Consider the following 22428-nt stretch of genomic DNA (forward strand, 5'->3'; position numbering starts at 1 on the left):
TTTTTTTTGGTTTTTCGAGACAGGGTTTCTCTGTGGTTTTGGAGCCTGTCCTGGAACTAGCTCTGTAGACCAGGCTGGTCTCAAACTCACAGAGATCCGCCTGCCTCTGCCTCCCAAGTGCTGGGATTAAAGGCGTGCGCCACCATCGCCCGGCTGCTGGGTTTTTATAGTATCTCTAGGGTTAATATTTTAGCAGACAACCAGTGGCTTTAAAAGTGGTTACACTGTTTTACATTTCCACTGGCAGCATGTGTGGGTTCCAACTTTACATCTTTACAAATTCCTTTGATGATAGTTGTCCCAGTGGATGTGGAATGATATCTCACAGTCTTACTATAAATGTTCCAGAAGATGGCTATCTTTCACTGTCCTTTCAGCACAGTGAGGTATGTACACATGCGTCTGTGAGTGCATGTATGCTGTGTGCTTATGTACCAGAACATCAGAGGTCTATACCAGGTGCCTTCCTCTATTGCTTTCCACCTTATTTTTTGAGACAGGAACTCTCACTGATTGGCTAGACTAACTGCCAGGGAATTCCAGGGATTGGCTTGTCTCGGCCTCCCCAGCGCTGGGCTTACAGCTGTGCCCCACCTCACCTGGCTCTTAATATATAGTAGGAATCCAACTTCAGATTCTCATACTTGCATAGCCAACTAAGCTGTATCGACAACCCCTGGAGCGGTGGTTCTCAACCTTCCTAATGCTGTTACCTTTTAATACAGTTCTTATGTTGTGACCCCCCAACCACAAAATTGTTTTTGTTGCTACTTTGTAATTTTACTACTGTTATGAATCATAAATGTCTAATATGTAGGATATCTGGTAAGTGACCACTGTGGGGTTGTGCCCTACAGGTTGAAAACTGCTGCCCTAGAACATCTTTTATTTTGAAATAAAATAAACTCTAGTATAGCAGTTCCTGAAAATATATGCAGGGTTCTAACACGATCTTTCCCCCAGCTCTTACTGTAACTATTCCCTCTAAGCCATCCCGTAAGTCACCAGTAGTGTGAAGCCCAGGTCTCTGAAAGAAGTACTTAAAAAGAGCAGCTGTTGGACATAGTTGCACTGAGAGGCCTCTTTGCTAAACATTTGCCTTGTTATCTTTCACATTGAAATGCTGGTCCCTAGGTTGGTGAGAATATGTGCCAGTCAGGTAATTTTAGTTCACCCTTCATCATTAAAATCAGTTTGGGCAGAATGGGAAAGATGTGGTTGAGTAGAGGCCAAATAGAAATTCTGATTGTTGAACATGCGGATGTGAAGCAATTTACACTTCAACTTTTAATCTTACTAGCAAGTATTTCTTCCATTTGATAGCCTTTAGCACTGAAAATCACCAACTGTTGAGTTCTATAAGAACCACAAAAGTAAGATTTAAGGCCTCAGGCTCAGAGTATTCGTTTCATTAATAAAATCTTTTCCTTTTTTTTTTTTTTTTTTTGGTTTTTCGAGACAGAGTTTCTCTGTGGCTTTGGAGCCTGTCCTGGAACTAGCTCTGTAGACCAGGCTGGTCTCAAACTCATAGAGATCCGCCTGCCTCTGCCTCCTGAGTGCTGGGATTAAAGGCGTGCGCCACCACCGCCCGCTCTTTTCCTTTTTTTTCTTTTCTCTTTTGCTGAACTATGTGAGTGTGAACCAGGTGTGCTATCTAATTCCAGCGCTAAGACCAGCAAGTGAAGATGCTGAAATACTTTGGCAGTTTCTCATGGATTACTTTGGATGCCAATACCAAGATATGACAGCCCATTCGGCTTCATTGGTACCTCATTGCTTTGGTGCTGACATCATCTGACTAGGTTCATTACAGTTCTTAAGGACTGCCTTAATATTTGATTTGTGTTAGAGATGGAAGTAAATCCCCAAAGCTGATAGGTCAGGCTGGAAAAAGATGGCTCAGTAGTTAAGAGCTCATCCTGCTCTTGTAGAGGACCCGAGTTCAATTCCCAATATTCTTGTCATGCAGCTCACAACTTCTTGTAGCTACAACTGCAGGAGGCTGTGACACCTCTGGCCTTTCTCGTGTGCACATACGCACATATAGACACATAGATATAATTAAAAAATAAATCTTTTCTTAAACTAACTGCCTCAAAACTTACAGTTTTTTTTTAAAAGTGAGACCTTACTTAACATAAAGTTCTCCAGGTACCCCCCCGGTACCTCTGTACTTTGTTTTGGCTTTAATTCAGAAGTTAATAGGAATTTCAGAGTTTATCATAGTTAGAGTCACTTTAAGTCATGAACTCTGAAACTCTGCCCATTTGGGACAATTGTGTGTGGATTGGGGTAAGATTTACAAGTTGGTATGCTTCCAGCTCCAAGCATCTAGATCGCATTTCTAAATAGTATGCACAGTGCTGGGGATGCATCTCAGCTGATAAAATGCTTGCCTGCTATGCAGAAAGCCCTGTTTCACGACAAGCGCCACACCAAGCAAGCATGATAGTGCACACATGTAGTCCAGCATTCAGGAGGATCAGAAACTAATGTCTTCCTCTACTACACAGAGTTTGAGGCCAGCCTGAGCTTTGTGAGACCCCATCTCACCTACTGTCTGATGTTACTACTTGACTCCAGGGCCTGTGCTGGGTTGGTTCCAGCTCTTTCTGGGCTGCCATCCTTAACATTTCCTGGTCTATTTCTCTTTCTGATCTCTTGGTAGCTGTCCTTAGACTAAACGCTACTTGTCATTGTTCCCAGCATGAGGGAAAGGAAGAGACACTTGTTCCTCACATGACCATTCGAATGCTAATACTCCTTCCTAAGCACTCAGATTTCTATTCTTATTGGCCAGAACTGAGTCACTCACCCCTACACCAATGGCTCACAGGTGATGGAGTCCCTTCATGCTTTAGATCCACTAATGATGGCCAGGTCCTATTTACAAGGTAGGTGCCATCCCTGCTAGCATGATTTTTAAAAAAAGAAGTTGTTGAGTAGACATCTGGTGGAGTCTGGGCAGCCAATGGCCTATAGCTGCTAAGCCTTAAAATCTCCTGTGCCCCTTTCCCTTGTCTTGGTCTCCTGACTGTATTAAGAAACACAAGTCCAGGGACTACAGAGATGGCTCAGCAGTTAAAAGCAGACAACCCAGGTTTAAGTCCCATCACCCACATGGAAGCTCACAACTGTCTGTAGCTCCAGTTCCAGGGGATCCAACAGCTTTTTCTGGCCTCCACAAACATCAGGCATGCACATAAAAAGAAATACAAGTCCAAGTCAGGTATAGTGGCACACACCTTTAATTCCAGCACTTGGGAGGCAGAGGCAGGTGAATTTCTGTGAATTTGAGGGTAGCCACCCAGTACTATATGATGATACCCCGTCTTAAAAAGAAGAAAGTCAGTCAGTTAAGCTGGGCAGTGGTGGTGCACACCTTTAATCCCAGCACTCTGGAAGCGGAGGTAGGTGGATCTCTGAGTTTGAGGCCAGCCTGATCTACAGAATGAGTTCCAGGACAGCTAGAGCTGTTAAACAGAGAAACCCTATATTGAAAAAACAAACTATTCGGTTTATGAAATAGGCCAAGCTGGCATTCGCAATATGTTGGGTGGCATTTTGGTTCATAATTAAAATTTATTCCTTCTAACTCTTTCTAAGATGGTATTCCCAAATGTACTGCTTGCTCATTTTATAATAATTCAAGATGATGCTTAGGGTCAGTAACAGCAGGAATAGGTCTCCCAAGCCAGTGACTGACTAGCAGAGAAGTAGACATTTAGGGTTAGAGATGACTGGGTATGCAGGTGGAGAGGGCCCTTGTGTCTCCCAGTGCACAAAGAATGCAGGTGAGTGAGAAGTGTACAGGAAGTGAGCGAGCGGCTGGCTGCTCCCGAAAGCACATCACTTTTGAAATATTGGGCCAAAGTAAGTGAGAGAAACCTGGGATAATATTTTTAAGATTTATTTTTAATATTGCTTATGTATTCTGCTTGTGGGTATGTACACATGAATGCAGGTGTCAATGGAGGCTAAAAGGTGATAGCTGCCCTAGAACTGGAGGTACTGATGGTCGTGCGCCACCTGATGTGGATGCTGGCAACTCAGCTTGGATCCTCTGGAAGAACAGCAAGTGCTCTTAACAACTGAGCCATTTCTCTAGCCCCTGAGATAATTTTTATTATCAGTCAGAATTTAAGGTACCAAAGGCACCTGAGGCTTGGATTGTGCCAGGCACAAGCTGACCACTAGGCCTCCCTGCTCTGGCCTTGAAGGATTTCTGAAGCACCCCAGGGTGCTTTCATTTATAACCAGTCAGTTCATTTATAACACTGCATCCTTTTTTTTACAGCACGTGGACACAGGTAACTCTTACCTTTGTGGGTACCTGAAGATTAAAGGCCTTACAGAGGTAAGTGCTTATTGCCAGATCTAGAGCTTCGTAGCTTATGTAGTTCAGAAAAGCAGTCCTACATTGAAATGCTTTGACCATGAGGACTATAATACTGTAATTTTGTCTGTTCATTTGCAAAGTTTTCCACTTTGGTCCTGGGTATGGAACTCGAATGAAATGAAGAGTCTTAGCATACATTCAGCTGAGCTGCACCCACACCCTTTACTGATCATAGCATGATTGATTAGTCTTTTGTTTGTTTTCCAAGACAGCATTTTTCTGTTGCTTTGGTGCTTGTCCTGGAACTTGCTTTGTAGTAGACCAGACTGGCCTTGAACTCACAGAGATCCATCTGCCTCTGCCTTCCTAGTGCTGGGATCAAAAGTGTGCTCCACAATCTAGCTTGATTAGTCATTTTTTATGATTGTTTTTTGAGACAGAATAGCCCAGGTTGGCTTCAAACTTGAGTTACACTGTCTCAGCCCCTGGAGTGCTAAGATTACAGCTATGCGCTACCATGCCTAGCAGTCTTAATCCTTTTTAAGAAGACTTATATGGACTGGAGAGATGGCTCAGCAGCCATAAGTACTTGCTGACCAGATTTCAGATCACAACACCCATATAATAAGCTGTATCCAGGGCACTTTTTTAAAGGTGATTTATTTTACATATATGGGTGTTTTTTCTACATGTACATCTGCACATCATGTACAGGTATCAGGTCCCATAGAATTACAGTTATAGACACAATTATAGATGATTGTGAGCTACCCTGTGGGTGAGGGAATTGAACTTAGAACCTCTGGAGGAGCAGTCTAAGTTACTTTACCACTGAGTCATTCTCCCCAGTACTTCAGTGTACTTTTATAAACCCATCTCTAACTTAGGCAGAGACCCAATCATCACTGGAGCTTGCTCGTTTCCAGCCTGGCCAAGAAAACATCAACTCCAGGTTCAGGAAGAGATTCTGCCTCAAAGGACTATGTAGAAAGTGGTAGAAGAGGATGGCTGATACCCTCTTTTAGCCTATAAACACACAGACCTATATAAATGTGTGTACACACTCACAGACACAGAAGTCTTGGAAAAATAAGGAAAGAGAGCCAGAGAGATAGTTCAGCAGTTAAGAGTATTTACTGCTCTTGCAGATAACGAGGCATGCCTCCCAGGACCCACATCAGATAGCTCACACACTGCTATCTCCAGCTCCAGGGACTCTCAACACCCTTTTCTGGACCCCATAGACAATTAATTGCACGCGTGTGGCATATGTGCGCATGCATGTGCATAAAGAAAAATAATAAATAATACAGCATCCACCCTGATCATAACTTTAACAGTCTTTGAGGTTGTCATCAATTAATTATACAAAAGTAAAGTTTTTGAAGTTATTTAAGTCCTGTGGTTCAACCAGTTGTGGTGGTGCATGCCTTTAATCCCAACACTGAGAGGGAGAGACAGACAGATCTCTCTCTATTTGAGACCAGTCTAGTCTACAGAATGAGTTCTAGGACAGCCAGGGTTACATGGAGAAACCCTATTTCAGAAAACTGGATGGATGGATGGATGGATGGATGGATGGATGGATGGATGGATGGATGGATGGATCGATCTGGTGGTTCATTGGAACAGTGAAAAACAATCTAGTTTTCAGCCTGGTGAGTAAAAGTAGAGCATTCTTTCTGTCTTCTAGACTCCTGAGATTTAGAAGATAGATCTTTTCCATTCGTGGCTAAATGGGAAGAAGAAGGATGCCTAACTGGCCACTGAGTTAGTGTAGGCATAACCGCATTGCTCATGGCTTTTATTGCTTCATATAGTTCTGATTGACCAGCAGGATGGGACAGGACTGAACAGAGCCTGCAAACTTCACTCAGCCCTTTTCTGAATTTGTGACCTTTAATTTCTCAAGTCTCTTCCTTTCAGCTTTGACTTAAAGGAGAGTAAAAAGCTACTGCTCTGCTCTGTCAGATAACTCATCCAAGTGGGGACATGTTAAAGTAAGTTGTAGATAGCATTGCGGCCCAGATGTGGATGGAGTGCTGCTGTGGTGTCTATCCCACAGAGCCTCGTCTTCTGCTTGTCTGTGCTAGAAGCTGTGATGAGGAGTCCCTGGGAAGTTTATTATTCAAACAGAAGGTATCTTCCCCATCTCTAGAAACATATCCAATCAGAGAAGGACAGAAGTGATAGCAAAACAAAGCTCCCCGCCCTCCCTCCCAAAAAACTCTTGACTTGTCCTAGGAGAAAATATGTGCTGAAACAGGATGTGCTCAGTTAATAAGGGAGCCAGTGCATTGGTTCATGGAATACAGAGCATATCTCTTTAACATAAAAAACTAACAAAATATGTAATATTGTAGGATATTTTAACAAAGACCCTCAAAGCCAATCAGTTGGGTTGTAGGAAACTGCTAAGAAATTGAAGTAGCTCATAAATCTGAGAACGGTACACAAAAGTGCTGACAGCTAAGAGTTCTTCCCAGAGCAAGTTTCCCTAGTAAGGGAAGCTCTTCCCTGAGGGAGGGTGCCAGCATGGCCTTGCACTTGGGCCAGCTCACAGGGATTCATCTTTTCTGGCACATCTCAGATCTGTAGGCAGAGAGGCCTTACTGGGCCCGTGTCCTTCCAAAGTAGTCCATTCAGGTACAGCACGGAGGTGTGCCATTCTTGTGTGGGGCATTTAGTAAAAGGTAGCATATGGTGCTTAAGGCCTCAATAGGCCACGGGATGCTTTGTATTCTCTAGTACCACATTATAGCTTTATAAACAGACTTAACACACCATGTATTTCATCTCTTTGTTTTATTTTGACAGGTCTCACTTTGCAGGTCTGGCTGTCCTGGAACTCACTTAAGTAGATCAGATTGGCCTTGAACTCATAAAGATCCACCTGCCTCTGCCTCCTGTGTGCTGGGATTAAAGGCGCTACCACTACACCTGGCTCACATTTCATCCTTTTAAAATGCAGATTTCTCTTGTATTTGAAACAGACATTACACCATAGCCCTATTGTATTTAGATCTCATTATTATAGCTCAGACTAGCCTCTAACTCATGATCCTTCTGCCTTAGACTCCTAACGCTAGGGTAACAGGTATGCAGCAGCACACCTGGAAAAAGCGTGTAATTCATGATGAGTTTTTGGTATAGTCACAGAGTTGTGCAACTGATACCTTATCAAATTATGATCCTAGTATGCTGTAACCATAATTAGACTGGTGCAGAGAACTGTAACAAGCTGATAGAGTTTTGTTTCTGTATTTATTGTTCTTATGCTTTCTCATAATTGTTAAAGTATCAAATGTATCTGGGAGGCAGAGGGAGGTGAGTCTTTTGAGTTCCAGGCCAGCCTGATCTCCATTGCAAGTTCTAGGACAGCCAGGCTACACAGAAAGACGCTGTTTCAAAAATAAAATAATAAAATGTCAACTATATAGTTTATTTGGATTAAACTACCTAAGTGGTTTGTTTAGTTAATAGTTGACTTTTTGTGTATGCATTGTGAAGTGTTAAAAGTTAAATTTGAGGTTATTTGCTACACATTCACTAACACAGTACAGCTTTACTGTTTGGGCACTGTTTGAACTGAAGCATCAGATTTGTAAAGAATAGATATAAATTGTGCTATCTTTGCATTTCTGAGATAGCCATCAGCAGGGAGAGGGACTGTTCCCCAAAATCCCAACAGTATGGAGGGTATCTGGGAGCCCAGCTTTGAAGGGGAGATGGTGGTGAAGCCTTGTTCTGACCCTTAGTTGGATTTGGAAGGTCAGGCTGAGGTTGGAAGCAGAAATGTAGACCACAGTAGCCAAATTCCTAAGACTAATATAAGAGCAAAAGTGTCAATTCACTCTTTTTTTTAAGGGGGGGGGCGGTGGATGTTCAAGACATGTTTCAGTGTGTGGTTTTTGGAGCCTGTTCTGGAACTTTCTTTGTAGACCAGGCTGGCCTCGAACTCAGAGATCCACCTGCTTCTCCCTCCAGAGTGCTGGGATTAAAGGTGTGCACTACCATCGCCCAGCATGTATTTCTAAATTATCCTGAATTTCACTATATATTCAAGTGTTCAGGATTTCTGTGCCTTTCCCAAGAAATAATGATTCTTTTTGGTAACTTCTTACTATGATGGATCCAATTCATTCTCATTTACTGTATTTGGGGGAGTGTATTATAGTTACCTTCACATACTGCCTAAAGTGTTTAAGAACTCAGCATAGAATCATTCCCGTTTAAGCAAAACATCTTTTGGACTTCCTGGCTTATATAGTCCTTCCCAAAGATGGATTAGTGTAGTTTTTTTAACATGGATTAGATTTCCATTTAGGAAACTCTCCCATCTTATTTCTTCAGGTTGTGTACATACATATCTGTATTAGAAACCCAGCTCAGTACTGTTAGTGTAGGAGTTTGAGATTTTGAAGGATGTTAGATTTGTGTATTTTAAATCTCACTGTTAAGAAATGGAATGGGAGCCAGGCTGTGGTGGCTAATCCCAGCACTCAGGAGGCAGGTGGATCTCTGAGTTCGAGGCCAGTCTGGTCTACAGATTGAGTTCCAGGACAGCCAGAGCTGCACAAAGAAACCCTGTCTCAAGAAAGAAAGAAAGAATTTATAGTAGGATTGGTTATCTCTGAAAGGTGAAGTAGGCAGAAGACAAGAGAGCACATGTCGGGTGGCCTGAGGTCCCATCAGTAGGACCAAAGTATATGCTCATTCAGGGTCTGGGTGTGTAGCTTAGTGGAAGTGCAGGGACCCCTGGGTTTAGATCCCCGCATTCTACAAAAAAAAAAAACAAAACAGAAATCCACATTTGATGTCTTACTTGGATATTTGCTTTTGCTGTAGGAATATCCGACCCTTACAACCTTCTTTGAAGGAGAAATAATAAGCAAAAAACATCCTTTCTTAACTCGCAAGTGGGATGCAGATGAAGATGTCGATCGGAAACACTGGGTGAGTAAGGCTGTGCTCTGCCCTGGGCAGCAGAAGACATCCAGAGAGTGGCAGGCCTAGACCTGGGGCCCTGGGGCCCAGCAGGAGTTAATCAGAACCCAAGCCACAGTTGCCCCAGGTCTGCCAACCCTTCTCATAAATACCAGGTGATGAGAACAGTCCTTCAGGTCTGCGCACTGCTCTGTGTGACTGTTAGAACCTGGGCAGTGTCCCTGTTCTGTCATCTTTTATCTACTGTTCCTTTCAGTCACCTCTGTATGGTGAAACCCCATGAAATGGGTAACAGTTGCCTCTCATGTTCTGGATGGCCTGTAATGGGGATGTTGTTCATGAGCCCAGCAAGGGCAGAGTGCATTGCTTCTTTCAGTTCATCCTAATAGACCTAACCTACATACCATTCAGACACTCTTGAGAAATTCCCTGTCCTTAGCAGTCACGTGTGCTATTCCCAATGATGAGCATGTCAGAACAGCTTAGAGCCACTGCCCTGGGGTCTTTTCCCTGGTTTATGTTTGGGTCTTTACCCATCTTATATCTTCAGAAATTTGCTTTTCATCTTATCACACTAGCCTTTGGACTAGTCAACTATTGTGGAGAGGGGTGTTTGTTTGTTTTGAGGTAGTATCTTCCTCTGTAACCCAGACTGGCTTGAAAATCTAGGTGATCCTCTTGCTCAGCCTCCCAAGAGCTGCAATAACTGGTGTATGTCACCATGCCCAGCTGGTTTTGTTTTTGAGATACGGTCTTGCTTTGTTTACCTTGAGTTCACAGTGTGCGTAAACTGCCTGTGGTACCACTTCCCTGCTGCAGTCCAGAGTCAGACCTACTGTTCCTCCCAGATTTACCTGTTAGCAACACTTAGAGCTGGCGTCGCGGTCAGGCTTCCATACGTTTCACTTTTCATGACAACATTTATGACTTAGCATATCAAGCTATATTATAGTGCTTTGAAAAAACAAGCTAGAAAGAAAAAATCTGTAATAGCAATGAATAGCTCTAAAACAGGTACTCTGTCTTGGCCCTCTTTTGGGTCCTTTTGTATCCATGAGTTGGCACTTTGTGTATTCAAATGACTGTAGGTTGAAACTGTTTGTGAGCAGTAACTCATTAATTCTCCTGCGTAGTAGTACAAGAAAATGTTAGTAAACAGGGCTGTGGTGGTGCACGCCTTTAATCCCAGCACTTGGGAGGCAGAGGCAGGCAGACTAATGTGAGATTAAGGCTAGCCTGGTTTATGTAGTGAGTTCCAGACCAGACAGGGCTATACTTTAAAAAAGAAAAAAAAATCCAATTGGTGGTGGCGCATACCTTTAATCCCAGTACTTGGGAGGCAGAAGCAGTTGGAGATCTCTGTCCGTGGAGGCCAGCCTGGGCTACAGAGTGAGTTCCAGGACAGCCAGGGCTACACAGAGAGACCCTGGCTCAAAAAACTAAGAAAAGAAAAAAGTGTGTCTCTACTCAGCACACACATGCTGTTTTATTTTCACTTTTTCTCTGCACAGTACAGTACAACTGTCTACAAGCATCCCCACTGCATCCCAGCTTCCTAGAGACAATTGAAAGTGTATAGAAGGATAATGTATATAGGCCACATACAGATCAAGGCATGTTATCTGAGGGCTTGAGTGTCTGGAGATTTTGGTATCTGTACAGGATTCTGGAATCCATCCTCTGCAGGTACCAAGAGATGACGGCGTATACATATATTGCCCCTTTTCAGTTGCTACCTGAGTAGCTGGCACAAACCTGATGTTATAACACAAGCACTGGCTTTCCTATACCCACTCCTCTGATGTGGCTCAGACTGACTCTTTGTTTTTTGTTTTTGTTTTGTTTTTAGATTTATTACTTTATCTGTATGAGTATTTTGCCTACCTGTATGTGTGTGAGTGCTGGGAACCAGCAACAAGTGTCCTTAACCACTGAACAAACTCTCCAGTCCTAATCTTTGTTTTTCAGCTTATTTTTTATGATGTACGCACTAAAACTAAAATAACAAAACAAGCCAGTGTCTGCTTACGTGTGTTGGAGGGTGTGCATGCACACACAGCCAGAAGTCAACACCAGATGTCTTCCTCTGTAGTTCTGCACAGTTTGGAGGCAGAGTCTCACTAAGCTGCGAGCAGCTCTAGCATTCTAGGTGCACACCACCATCCTTGGCCTTTACTAACTGAGCCTTCTCCTCAGGCCTTGTTTGTGAGTTTGTCTTTTGTTTGGGTGAGATATGATCTCTGTATTCAGCCCTGACTGGTCTGGAACTTGCTATGTAGATCAGGCTGACCTCAAACTCAGAGAACCTGTAGACTGCCCCCCAGTCCTGGGATTAAAAGTGCACTCCACGTGTCCAGCACTACTTTTGTTTTTAGCATAATCTTATGTAGTCTAGACGGGCTTTAACCTCCCTGTGTAGCTGAAAATAACCTGGAATACTTGATTCTCCAACCTTCTTAGTGCTGGGACTCATCATGACTCTCCTTGCCCTTCTGTATTTTCTTTTTGTTTTTTGTTTTTGTTTTTGAGACAGTCTTATTTTGTAGTCCTGGCTGTCCTGGAACTCACTATGTAGACCAGGCAGGCCTCAAGTTCACAGATAATCTGCCTGCTTCCTGAGTTTGGGGATTAAGGTAGCCATGCCCAGTGCTACTTTATGGCTTTGCTGAAATCTCACTAATCAATCTGATAGTAGGGTGTTCTAGAACTCTGCCCATTCCCACCTTTGACTTTTCCTTCTTGCTGTGCTCACTGGGCACACAATCTAGTAGTGCCTTGTCCACTTACTTGTCCTTTTCAGGTGTCATGTCCTCAGGCACCCACCTTTCCTCATGTTAATGGGTCACTGAGACTCTTTTGTTTTGTTTTTAGGGCAAGTTTCTGGCTTTTTATCAGTATGCAAAATCATTTAATTCAGATGACTTTGATTATGAAGAACTGAAAAACGGGGATTATGTCTTCATGAGGTGGAAGGTAAGGTTCTGCCCAGGCCATCTCCCCAAACTCCCACATGCCAGGTCCTAGAACACCCACACATACTCCTCTTGCAGGTTATGCCTTCCCTTATCACATGTGTCTTCATGGCAAGGTCCTACACCCTTATAGACAGCAGTGCTGTGGTGCTGCAGAGCACAACTGAGTAAGCTGGTTGTGCTGTTTGGTGGGCAGTGGGTATACTCGTTCCAGCAGGCACCCCTGACCCCGTGTCCTCTTCCTCTTCCTTTCGTTCTACACAAGAATCCTGTGAGACTCCAGGATGAGTCAGCCCATGTTCTGGGGAGTCAGGGCAACTTTCCTCGGACTCAGTCATCACTGTATCCTACCCTACCACGAGCTAAATGCTGCCAGAGTGACTTGCTCTCCAGCCACATCCTCTACCCAGTGCTCAGGAAATAAGAAGCCAGGAATGAAACACAAGTTCTTCCCTCCCTGGCCCTTGGCTCCCTCTAGTCCTTCAGTGGATTGGCCTTTTGTTTGAGAGTCCTATGCTTCTCTGCTAGGGCAGTATGCTGTGTACAGCCACAGGAATGCAAAGCATGAAACAAGTTTTGAAAGAACTTTGGGAACACCCAACCACCTCAAGTCCCCATTACCTGGTCTGTGAGGAGAAAGAAAGCTACTTGAGGGGGCTGGAGAGATGGATCAGCAGTTAAAAGCAGTAGCTGCCCTTCCAGAGGCCTAGGAGAGTTCAATTCTCAGCACCCATATGGCAGTTCACAGCTGTCTGCAACTGTAGTTTCAGGGGATCCGACACCCTCACACAGACACACAGGCAGGCAAAACACCAATGCATATAAAATAAAGAAAGCTACTTGAGTAGGACACAGATTTCATAAAGACCAGACATCTAAAGTAGTTGCTTGCTGTCTGTCTGTGTTTTGTGTGGCTGATCCGTTGGAAAGTGGGATAGCATTTCCTCACCAGACAATCACAGGCAAGCACACAGTGAACTTCCCTTTCTAGCCCCTTCTGCCACCCAGTGTCTGTTGATCCATCCAGCCTACTCTGCTATCCAGCACATACTGAGCTTATCTCTCTGCCCACACTAGCACATACTAAGCCTCCCTCCCCAGCCTGCTAGTGCTGGAAACATGCCAATTAACCCTTTAAAGCACTAGGATTAATGTTTAGATTAATTTTTTCTCTCAGCAGACTTTGCAGATACTAGGCAAGTGTTCTACCACTGAGCTAGACTTCAGCCCTAAATTAAACTTTAAAATGAACTTTGAAGGTTGAGCAAGGCAGAAAAAAAGCTGGAAAAGGCTTGGGAGTATAGTTTGTGCTAGAACATTTGTCTAGTGTACTCAAAGTCCTGGGTTTCATCCTAGCACTGGAAAGTAAATTAAAACAGTTTGTTAGAGTTGTTTCCAAACAATTTCTCTTAGAGTCACTCCTGTTGAATTTTGGTTTACCCGAGACCCCATCTCCCAGGGAATATGAGCCTTTCACAGATGGTAGATTGCCTGTCTTTGTGGTGTATCTGGTACAGATGGTGCTGTTCTTGTGACTTTGACCAGGGCAGAGCTTTGGTGAGGTGTCACAGGGACTCTCACCTCAGAATGAGCACAGACTGCAATAGATGTTCTCATTATTAGAGGCAATCAGAACCCAGTCCAGTTCCTGGAAACCAGACTGAAATGTATTTCCAGATTATTCTGTCAAGTGGTCTCCAAGAGGTAGGTAGGCAGACAAGTAGGCAGAAAAGTAGGACACTGTAGTAACATATGAGCACCACCCCAAAACCAGGCAGAGACCTTTATTCTACCAGTCCTTATCCTCTGCTGTTGTACTGAAAGGGAAGGTATTGACTGCTCCCATATCTGTGTGCAGGAGCAGTTCCTTGTCCCGGACCACACAATCAAAGACATCAGCGGTGCTTCCTTTGCTGGCTTCTATTACATCTGCTTTCAGAAGTCAGCAGCCTCCATAGAGGGCTACTACTACCATCGGAGTTCAGAATGGTAAGGACCCCAAGGCTGGCGATGCAGCAAAAGTTGCCGTCAACTCCAGCCATAACATCTAAAAGAGATTCTCTCTCTCCCTCTGTCCAAATTCCATATTCTGTGTACTCTTTGTATCGAGGCCATGATCTCACACAAAACAGATTCTTTCTGACCTATTGAGTGAAGTAGTGAAATGAAAGTGGATATTGTGTAAAAATAATAATAATAATAATAACATTTCTAAATACTGTTAAAAAGTTAAACTTTTTATTTAATGTGTATTAATGTATTATCTGCATACATATATGTATACCACATGTGTACCTGGTGCCTACAGAGGTCAGAAGAGGGCATCGGATCCTCAGGAACTGGAGTTAGGGATGGTTGTGAGCCACTGCGGGTGCTGAGAACCAAACCTGAATCTTCTGTAAGACCGACAAGTTCTCTTAACCGCTAAGCCATCTCTCTCTAGTCTTATTTCTAAATGTGTGTATATTCGAGAGACAGACAGACAGACAGACTCTAGAGATGTAATCTTATGTGGGTTGGAACCTAGGACCTTGTACATGCTAGGTAAGTGTTCTAACACTAAGCAGCACCCAGTCTATACTTGTAGGCAGTCTTGCACTTAAAATAATCCTGATTGTTTTATATTTATTCCTCACAAATTTAGCAGTAATTCTAATGTCATCTCTTATAGACAGTGTGACCTTCGCAGTTACCAGCTGGCACTGCCCATTATGCACTTGATCTTGGTCTGACGAGCGAGAGGCCATGAAAATTCACCTTCTTGCCTTATGTCCCTCCAGTGCTGTGATCAGAAGGGCCACCTCAAGTGCTAACTTTTGCCATCAGGAACTGATTTAGAGGCCATGGAAGAGTATACCTTACTGGCTTGCTCAGCCTGCTTTTTTATAGAACCCAGAACCATTAGTCCAGGTATGACACCACATACAATGGACTAGGCCCTCCCACATTAATCCCTAATTTGGAAAGCACCCGACAGGCTTGCCTTCAGCCAGATCACGTAGAGACCTTTTTTCAGTTGAGGTTCCTTCCTCTCAGATGAGTCTAGTTTGTGCCAAGTTGACATAAAACCATCCAGCACAACCACTATTATTAGGCTAGAGCTTTTATTTATTACTAAATTCTACATTGTGTATTTGTGCATCATTTAAACAAATGTCCATCCTTCTGTCAGTGAAGGGACTCTTGGGTTGCTTTCATCTTTGGCTGATCAAAGTTGTACTGCTATGAATGTAGGTGTGTGAGTTTCTGAGTTCCTGTTTTCTTCTACTTTGGGCATATACATAACAAGTAAAAGTGCTGATTAGATGCTAAGTCTCTGTTTACCATTCTAAGGAACTGCCAACTTCCTACAGTGGTGGTGCCATTTGACATTCTACCAGCAAGACTTGAGCACTTCAGTTTGCTCACGTTGTTCCCCAGCGCATGTCAGCATTGTCATGTAATGCTGCATATTCCTGAGAACTAGCACATAGTCCTTTAGGGTGTGTGTCATTTCTTTAAAGATTTGTTTTACTTTTGTTGTTTGTGCATCTTTGAATATGACTGAAGATGCCCTGCAAAGGGCCAAAAGGTTGGATCCCCTAGAACCAGACTTAGAGGCTCTTGACAGCAGCCCAACGTGGATGCTGGAAGTAGAACTTAGGTCCTCTAGAACAGCAATATATGTTTGGAACCACAGAGCCATCTTTCCAGCACCTCATTTATTTATTTATCTGTGTGGTGTGGAGTGGTAGGTGTACACATTGTGCGGTAGCATGTATGCCACAAATAAGGTGATGGCTTTTTCCTTCCCTCCGTCACATGGCTTCCAAACTCAGATTTGAGTCTTGGCACCAGGTTCATACAGTGAGCCATCTTGCTCCTTTTTTTAATTAAAATTTTTTATTTTGTGTGCCTAATGTTTTGCCTGCATGTGTATCTGTATGTCACTTGCATGTCTGGTGTCCATGGAAGCAAGAAAAGAGCATTGGATCTCCTAGAACTGGTTGTGAGCTGTCTTGTGGGTACTGGGAACCAAACCCCAATGCTGCTGGACCATCTTTCCAGTCCTTGTCAGCCTTTCTGAAAAAAAATTTTTTTATTTGTGTGTGTGTGCACATGATGTGTATGTATATGATGTTTATGTGGGTACATGTATCGTGGTGCTCACGTGGAGGACAGAGGACAGCTTTGTGGACTTGGTTCTCTCTTTTCACCTCTATGTGGTTTCACACTCAGCTGTTGAGGCCTACTTGGAAGCACCATTACCACAGAGCCATCTCACTGGCCTCATAGTCCTTGCTTGATTTTCTTTTCTCCTTTCTTCTAGGTGTAACCCTGGGCCCCATGTATGCTAGGCCAACTCTCCACTACTAAGCTCCATCCTCAGCCCATATTTTAAAAGATAGACTAAAGATAAGCTGTCCTCTCGCTGTTCTTTGCTGTTATGTGAAGCAAATAAGGGAGAGCTAAGCTTCAGACATTAATTAAAATGGACCCAGGAGTTGTCCCTACATGGGGACTGTCCACCTCTTTCCTGATCCTCTGAGATTCCTACTGATGGAAGAAACAGACACCTCCAGGTCCTGTGGCAATCCCACCTTATAGCCACTGTTCAGAACGTGAGAAGCAATGGGGAATGGGGAGATCCTCATGGTGAGCTGTGAGGTTCTTCTCTCCAGTGTCTCTTTGGGTGCTATGAGAATTAGAATATTAGTTGCTATGCATGAAGTATGCCTGATGACATCACATATTGGTATTCTTTAAACACAAATACAGAATTACAAGTCAGAGAGAAGTGGTGAGCTCCATCTCTCCTTAGGGCTTATTGGGGTCCTGGTTCTTGGTCTTTAGTTTTTGTATTCTGTTTTGTGATCTTAGGGCCTGAGCTAGATTTGTTGTTTGTTTGTGTGTGTGTTTTCAGACATAGTTTACTGTGGTGGTCATGAACTGAGGTGACGAGGAGCTTGTGATCCTCCTGCCTCAGGCTACATGGTAGCTAGGATTACAGACCTGCACCTCCAGGCCTGACTCAGACAGGTTCTCACTCTGTATCCCTAGCTGGGATGGAGCTCATAGAGATTTTCTTTCACGCTGGGATGAAAGGCTTGTGTCACCACGCCTGTGAGCTGTGTTACAGTTGTTTCATGATTAGAGCAGATTACCTAAAAACAGTTCTTTTGCATGGTGCTGGTGGAACAGCACAAAAGGAACAGAGGGAACAAACTAGATAGGTGCAGCTCAACTGTGTAAGATGAATTAACACAGCAGACATGGTGGTGTGCACCTGCATTCCCAACTACTTGGAGGCAGAGGCAGGTGGATTGCTGGGTTGAATAGTGAGACCTCATTTTAAAAATATAACAAAATGGGGGCCTAGAGAAATGGCCCAACAGTTAAGAGAACTTGTTGCTCTTCCAGATGACTTTGGTTCAATTCCCAGCACTACATGGTGGCTCATAACCATCTTTAACTCTGGTTCCAGGGGATCTTATGCCATCTTCTATTCTCTACAGGCACCAGGCACACACATGATATATACACACACACATAATAAAACAAAAATATAACAAAATGAGATATGTTTAATGTATTTAATCCCAGCACTCATGAGGCAGAAGCAGATGAATCACTGTGAGTCAGCCTGATCTACATGGGGAATTCTGGGCCAACTAGAGCTATATAGTGATACCTTACACTTTTTTTTCCTGGGGGGGGGGTTGAAACAAGGTTTCACTGTGTAATAGCCCAAACTGTCCTGAAACTCTTTGTAGGCCAGGATGGCCTAAAACAGAGATCCTTTTGCCTCTGCCTCCTGAGTGCTGCGATTAAAGGCATGTGCTACCACTGCTGGGTGAGATCCTACATTTATATACATAACTGAAAATGGTTTAACACCTCAGTCTGAGTATAATTGTCAGGGGCTCTGGCTGGAGTTATCCAGCCTTCTCTATTCAGGATACCCAAGAAAACGCTTCTCTCCTGTCTCTCCCCTATTGCAGGTATCAGTCCCTCAACCTGACCCATGTTCCTGAACACAGTGCACCCATCTATGAGTTCCGGTGACAGTGGTTCAGAACAGCGTCCAAATAAAACTGAACTTGGCAACAAAGAGCTTTGCCAAGGGAATTATGTACCTGCCAGAACCAGGGAAGGTGTGTTCCTGCTTCTTCACGAGCAGACTTCATCAGAAAGCATGAATGCTAACCTACAGGACCCAAGGCACATGGCCGACCTGCAGGCAGGCAGAGGGAGCTGTCCACCTCCTACCCTCCTTCCTCTCCGCGGCATTGTGTTCACCATCTGTTTCTGAGCAACCTTAAATGCACTTCCTTCCTGCACAGCTAACTTCTTCATCACAGAAATGCCATCTGTCCTCGGCCTGCCTCCAGCTGAGTGGAAGGTCAGCTCCTGGGTCACCTCAGCCTTGGTGCTCAGTGGTCCCCACCCAGGCCCTACTCCTTCCCCAGTTGCTTGTTTGGTAGCCCAAGGAAAGGCAGAGCCCAGCATCTACCACCAATGAGATGAGGAGGGGACCCTGGTGGGCCTCATCAGTGTTTGAGTCCAGTTGGGATGTTTTGTGGGGCTGGGGGCTCTGCTGAGCCCTGAACTGCTAACAGTGCAAGACTTGCACACGGCTGTCGGGTTTCCTGGGCCTGCTGTCGGGGATCACTAAATTTAAGGCTTCCAGATCCCTGGTGGGAGTAGATTCCCAAACCGCTTTCTTAGTACATTTGCTCCAAACTTCTGAACTTGAGGGCAATACTAAAATAAAAGAGTTTTTTATTACAAAATTATTATTTTTATGGTACCTTTAACAAGGACCCTATGGCAAATGCACAATTATTCCGAATTACATTTTATCGTTTTCACATTGAAAACAGCAAATGTTGACTTAGTGATTTTTATATCTATGTCTATAAGTATATTTAATCAACCAGCAGTTTTAAAACAAGTCATCTGGTACAAAAGTTTCTCAGCATTGCATAAATTACAGTGCTAAACACAAGAACTGTTTCCGGGGCCAGTTGAGCATTTGTGCCTCCTCCTTTTGCTACTTAAAACATCAGTGTGTCATGACAACCTTTTCCAGAGGCAGAAGGGTCTCCATTCTCCGGAAAGGATGACTGAAATGTTGAGATGGGGTGGGCAGGAAAGATAAATGCGCTCAAATAACTCGGCTCATGTGCCAAAGTGTGGGGGAAGGGAGCGTTTTGGTTTGGTTTGGTTTGGTTTTTCTAAATGTTTAAAAAGCTTATAAGTTGGCATCAGTTGTAGTTCACAGATATGGTCAGGGTTTTAGGGAATTCTGGTGGTTTACAGATTCAAACACAAGAGGAAAAAGCTTTAAAATAAATACAGCATCAGGGCCGGGAGTGCAGCCGATAGAGCACTAGCTTGTCATATATGAGGACCTAGCTTCCATTCCCAGGGCTGGGTATAGGGGCACCAGGGGTAGCAGATTGACTATCCTTATTCTGTGCTGTGTGTTACTAATACTGACTGATCAGGGAGCCTTAAAAGAGCAGAAGTGGGGAAAGGAACCAGCAGGTACTTGTGATATCTGTAGTCCTAAGACTACAAACAGTACAACTTACTCATTCAGTAAAATCAGGGCCCAGAAACCATAAAAATAAATCCCAAGACTTAGGTAGAAAAATTACTCCCATCCATTGCTAATACTGAACCACATCGTTCCTTACCCTTGAAAAGAAGCAAGCTGGGCGCAGTAATGCATCTATAGGCCAGCTACGCAAAAGCCTGAGCCCAGGAGTTAGGGTCAGTCTCAGGTGAACCTAGACTTCATCTCCAAACAAAAGACCTCAAAATTCAACTGAGCATTCAGTGACTGGCTCTCTTGAGAAAAACCTGGCTTATACCCAAGGGACACCATCGCTGCAGCTGCGCTGAAGGCCAATACTGAGAGTGAAGGAGGGTGAGGACTATGCTGACTCTATCCCTGCAGCACTCAACTCCTCTGCCTGTCCTTTCTACCGTCACAGCCAACCCTGTGTGTGCCATGCAAGTATCATTCAGCAGCAGGTGGAGTCAGCCTGAACCTGGGGCTTGTGTACAACTCAAGTAGTGCATCAGTGAACAGTTTCTCTTGTAAACTGGCAGGCCAGATTGTAGCATAAGGACAGCCTCCCCCACCCCACCCCACCCCCACACCCTTTTTTTTTCTTTTGTTCTCTTTGGGGTCAGGTTCTCATTGTAACTGGCTACCCTGGAACTCACTATGTAGACCAGGCTGGCTTTGAACTCAGAGATCCACCTGACTGCTTGGAGTACTAGAGTTAAAGTTGTGAGCCACCACACCCTGCTCCTTTCTTTCTTTTAGCTAGGGAAGTGTTCCAGTTGTACTTAGAAAATGAAGGAAGGATGCCTTTAGCAACCTTCAAACCCTCTTGAAGACTTGCTGCTTAGAAGTCTGCCCCTGAGCATTGGGCAGGAATAAGCGTGTTTCACTTAGTAACTCCTACCTGATGGACAATGATTTTTCCTTTTCTGTTCCTTAAGGGCCTCTGGGCACTTGTCTCCATCTGTAACTCTTTCCCAAGCTATCTTGGTGGTTTACATGCCTCTGGCACTGTGTGCAATATCTTTGACTGGCACGTGTATCTAACACGGAGAAGTAAGTGCAGACTGCAGATTTCCTACTGTCGTCTACTCCAGCAAGACAGCCCCAGGCAGGGACTAGCAGTCTGGCTGGTCTCACCCTCCACTCAGAAGGCTCCACTGCTGTGGCCAGCCATGGCCCTCCGTGCCCTGCTTCATCCTCGAGCCACCCATCCCTTTGCAGATTGTCCAGCATTTCAGCTGCAGTCCAGAAGGAAGGAGACCATTCCTAATGTTAAGTAGGAAGTCAGTCGTGTGCTGGCTGTGTTAGCAGTGTGAAGTCGGACTCCAGTTTGTTTCTCAGTGTCGTCTGCTTTCAGAAGCAGGGGATTTATATTCTCTTTAAGGCCTTGAATGGATCTTTTTTCCTCATAAAATAGTCACTGATAAGCTAATTTTTAAAAAGAATGCCATTAAGTATGTTACATTGTGGTTTAAAATTACTAACAAGTTCTGGGAAGGAAAAATACTTGATTTTGAATCTTAAATGTTTTTTAAAAATTAGATTTGAATGGGCGCAAAGTATGAATATTTTGTTTCTTTATGGAAGACCTGTGGAAAGGGTTAGAAGATTTGCAATGGGAGAAGTATTTTGCAGAGCTATCAATGTCTAAATAATTTTTAAAAAAATAATAAAGGTATTTAAGCAGTGTGTGTCCAATTTCTAAGTCAAATGGTTCCATTAGAAGAAATCAGTCCTGTTGTGGCCCTGTAAGCACAGAGGCATGCCACTGTCATGAGTGTGCTGTGCCATGCGTATAAATGAATGCATGTATCTTCACGGTGTCAGGATTCGCTGGATGACAATAAATTCACAAGGGTTAGTGGTTTTCATGACAGTAATTTGTCATGAATCCTCCTACCTCAGTAGCTGACCCAGGCAAATGCAGGTTCTTTATTCCACTCTTAAGTGCTAAGATAAGCTCACATCCCAATTTAAAAAATTATTTTTATGTGTATGTGCATGCACACATGCATATGGATGCCCATGGAGACCAGAACAGGGCATCAGTGCCCCTGAAGCTGGCATTAGGCAGTTGTGAGCTCCCAATGTGGGCACTAGGAACCAAACTCAAATCGTCTAGAAGGACAGCAAGGACTCTTAATCACTGAGCCTATGTCTCTCCAAACTATATCTCAATTTTGTTTAAAAAATTATTTTTATGTATGTATGTATACCATATGCATGCCTGCCATAAGGAGTGATGTGAGATTCCCTCCGTATGCTGTGAATATGTTTTATTACCATCAAATAATAAAGAAGCTGCTTTGGCCTGTGGCAGGGCAGAACATAGGTAGGCAGGAAAACTAAACTGACTTCCAGGAGAAATAAGGTGTAGCCAGGCAGATGCCATGTAGCTGCTGAAGGAGAAAGATACAAGAACCTTACCACTAAACCACAGCCTCGTGGCGATACACAGATTAGTAGAAATGGGTTAATTTTTTTCCTCATTTTTTATTAAGAATTTTCTTAGTACAGTCTTTTCTCATTTTACATAGCTATCCCCATTCGCACTCTGCCCCACCCTTCCTCCCCCCCCCATCCACTCCTCAGAAAGGGTAAGGCTTCCC

At 43.8% G+C, this 22428-nt stretch overlaps 1 protein-coding gene across 1 annotated transcript in view; it reads left to right on the forward strand.

The window, feature by feature from the left end:
* Gid4 (GID complex subunit 4 homolog) overlaps window positions 1–21510 on the forward strand; it is a 25436-nt gene extending 3926 nt beyond the window's left edge. The window contains exons 2-6 of the mRNA XM_050163634.1: window positions 4298–4357; window positions 9188–9295; window positions 12158–12259; window positions 14117–14247; window positions 18240–21510. Of these exons, the coding sequence (XP_050019591.1) occupies window positions 4298–4357; window positions 9188–9295; window positions 12158–12259; window positions 14117–14247; window positions 18240–18303 (465 nt within the window). The 3' untranslated portion in view covers window positions 18304–21510. The remainder of the gene's footprint in view (window positions 1–4297; window positions 4358–9187; window positions 9296–12157; window positions 12260–14116; window positions 14248–18239) is intronic.
* The last annotated feature ends 918 nt before the right edge of the window (window positions 21511–22428 follow it).

Source organism: Alexandromys fortis, unplaced genomic scaffold (assembly GCF_014885135.2).
Source record: "Alexandromys fortis isolate MF-2015 unplaced genomic scaffold, M_Fortis_MF-2015_v1.1 scaffold_149, whole genome shotgun sequence".
Lineage (NCBI taxonomy): Eukaryota > Metazoa > Chordata > Mammalia > Rodentia > Cricetidae > Alexandromys > Alexandromys fortis.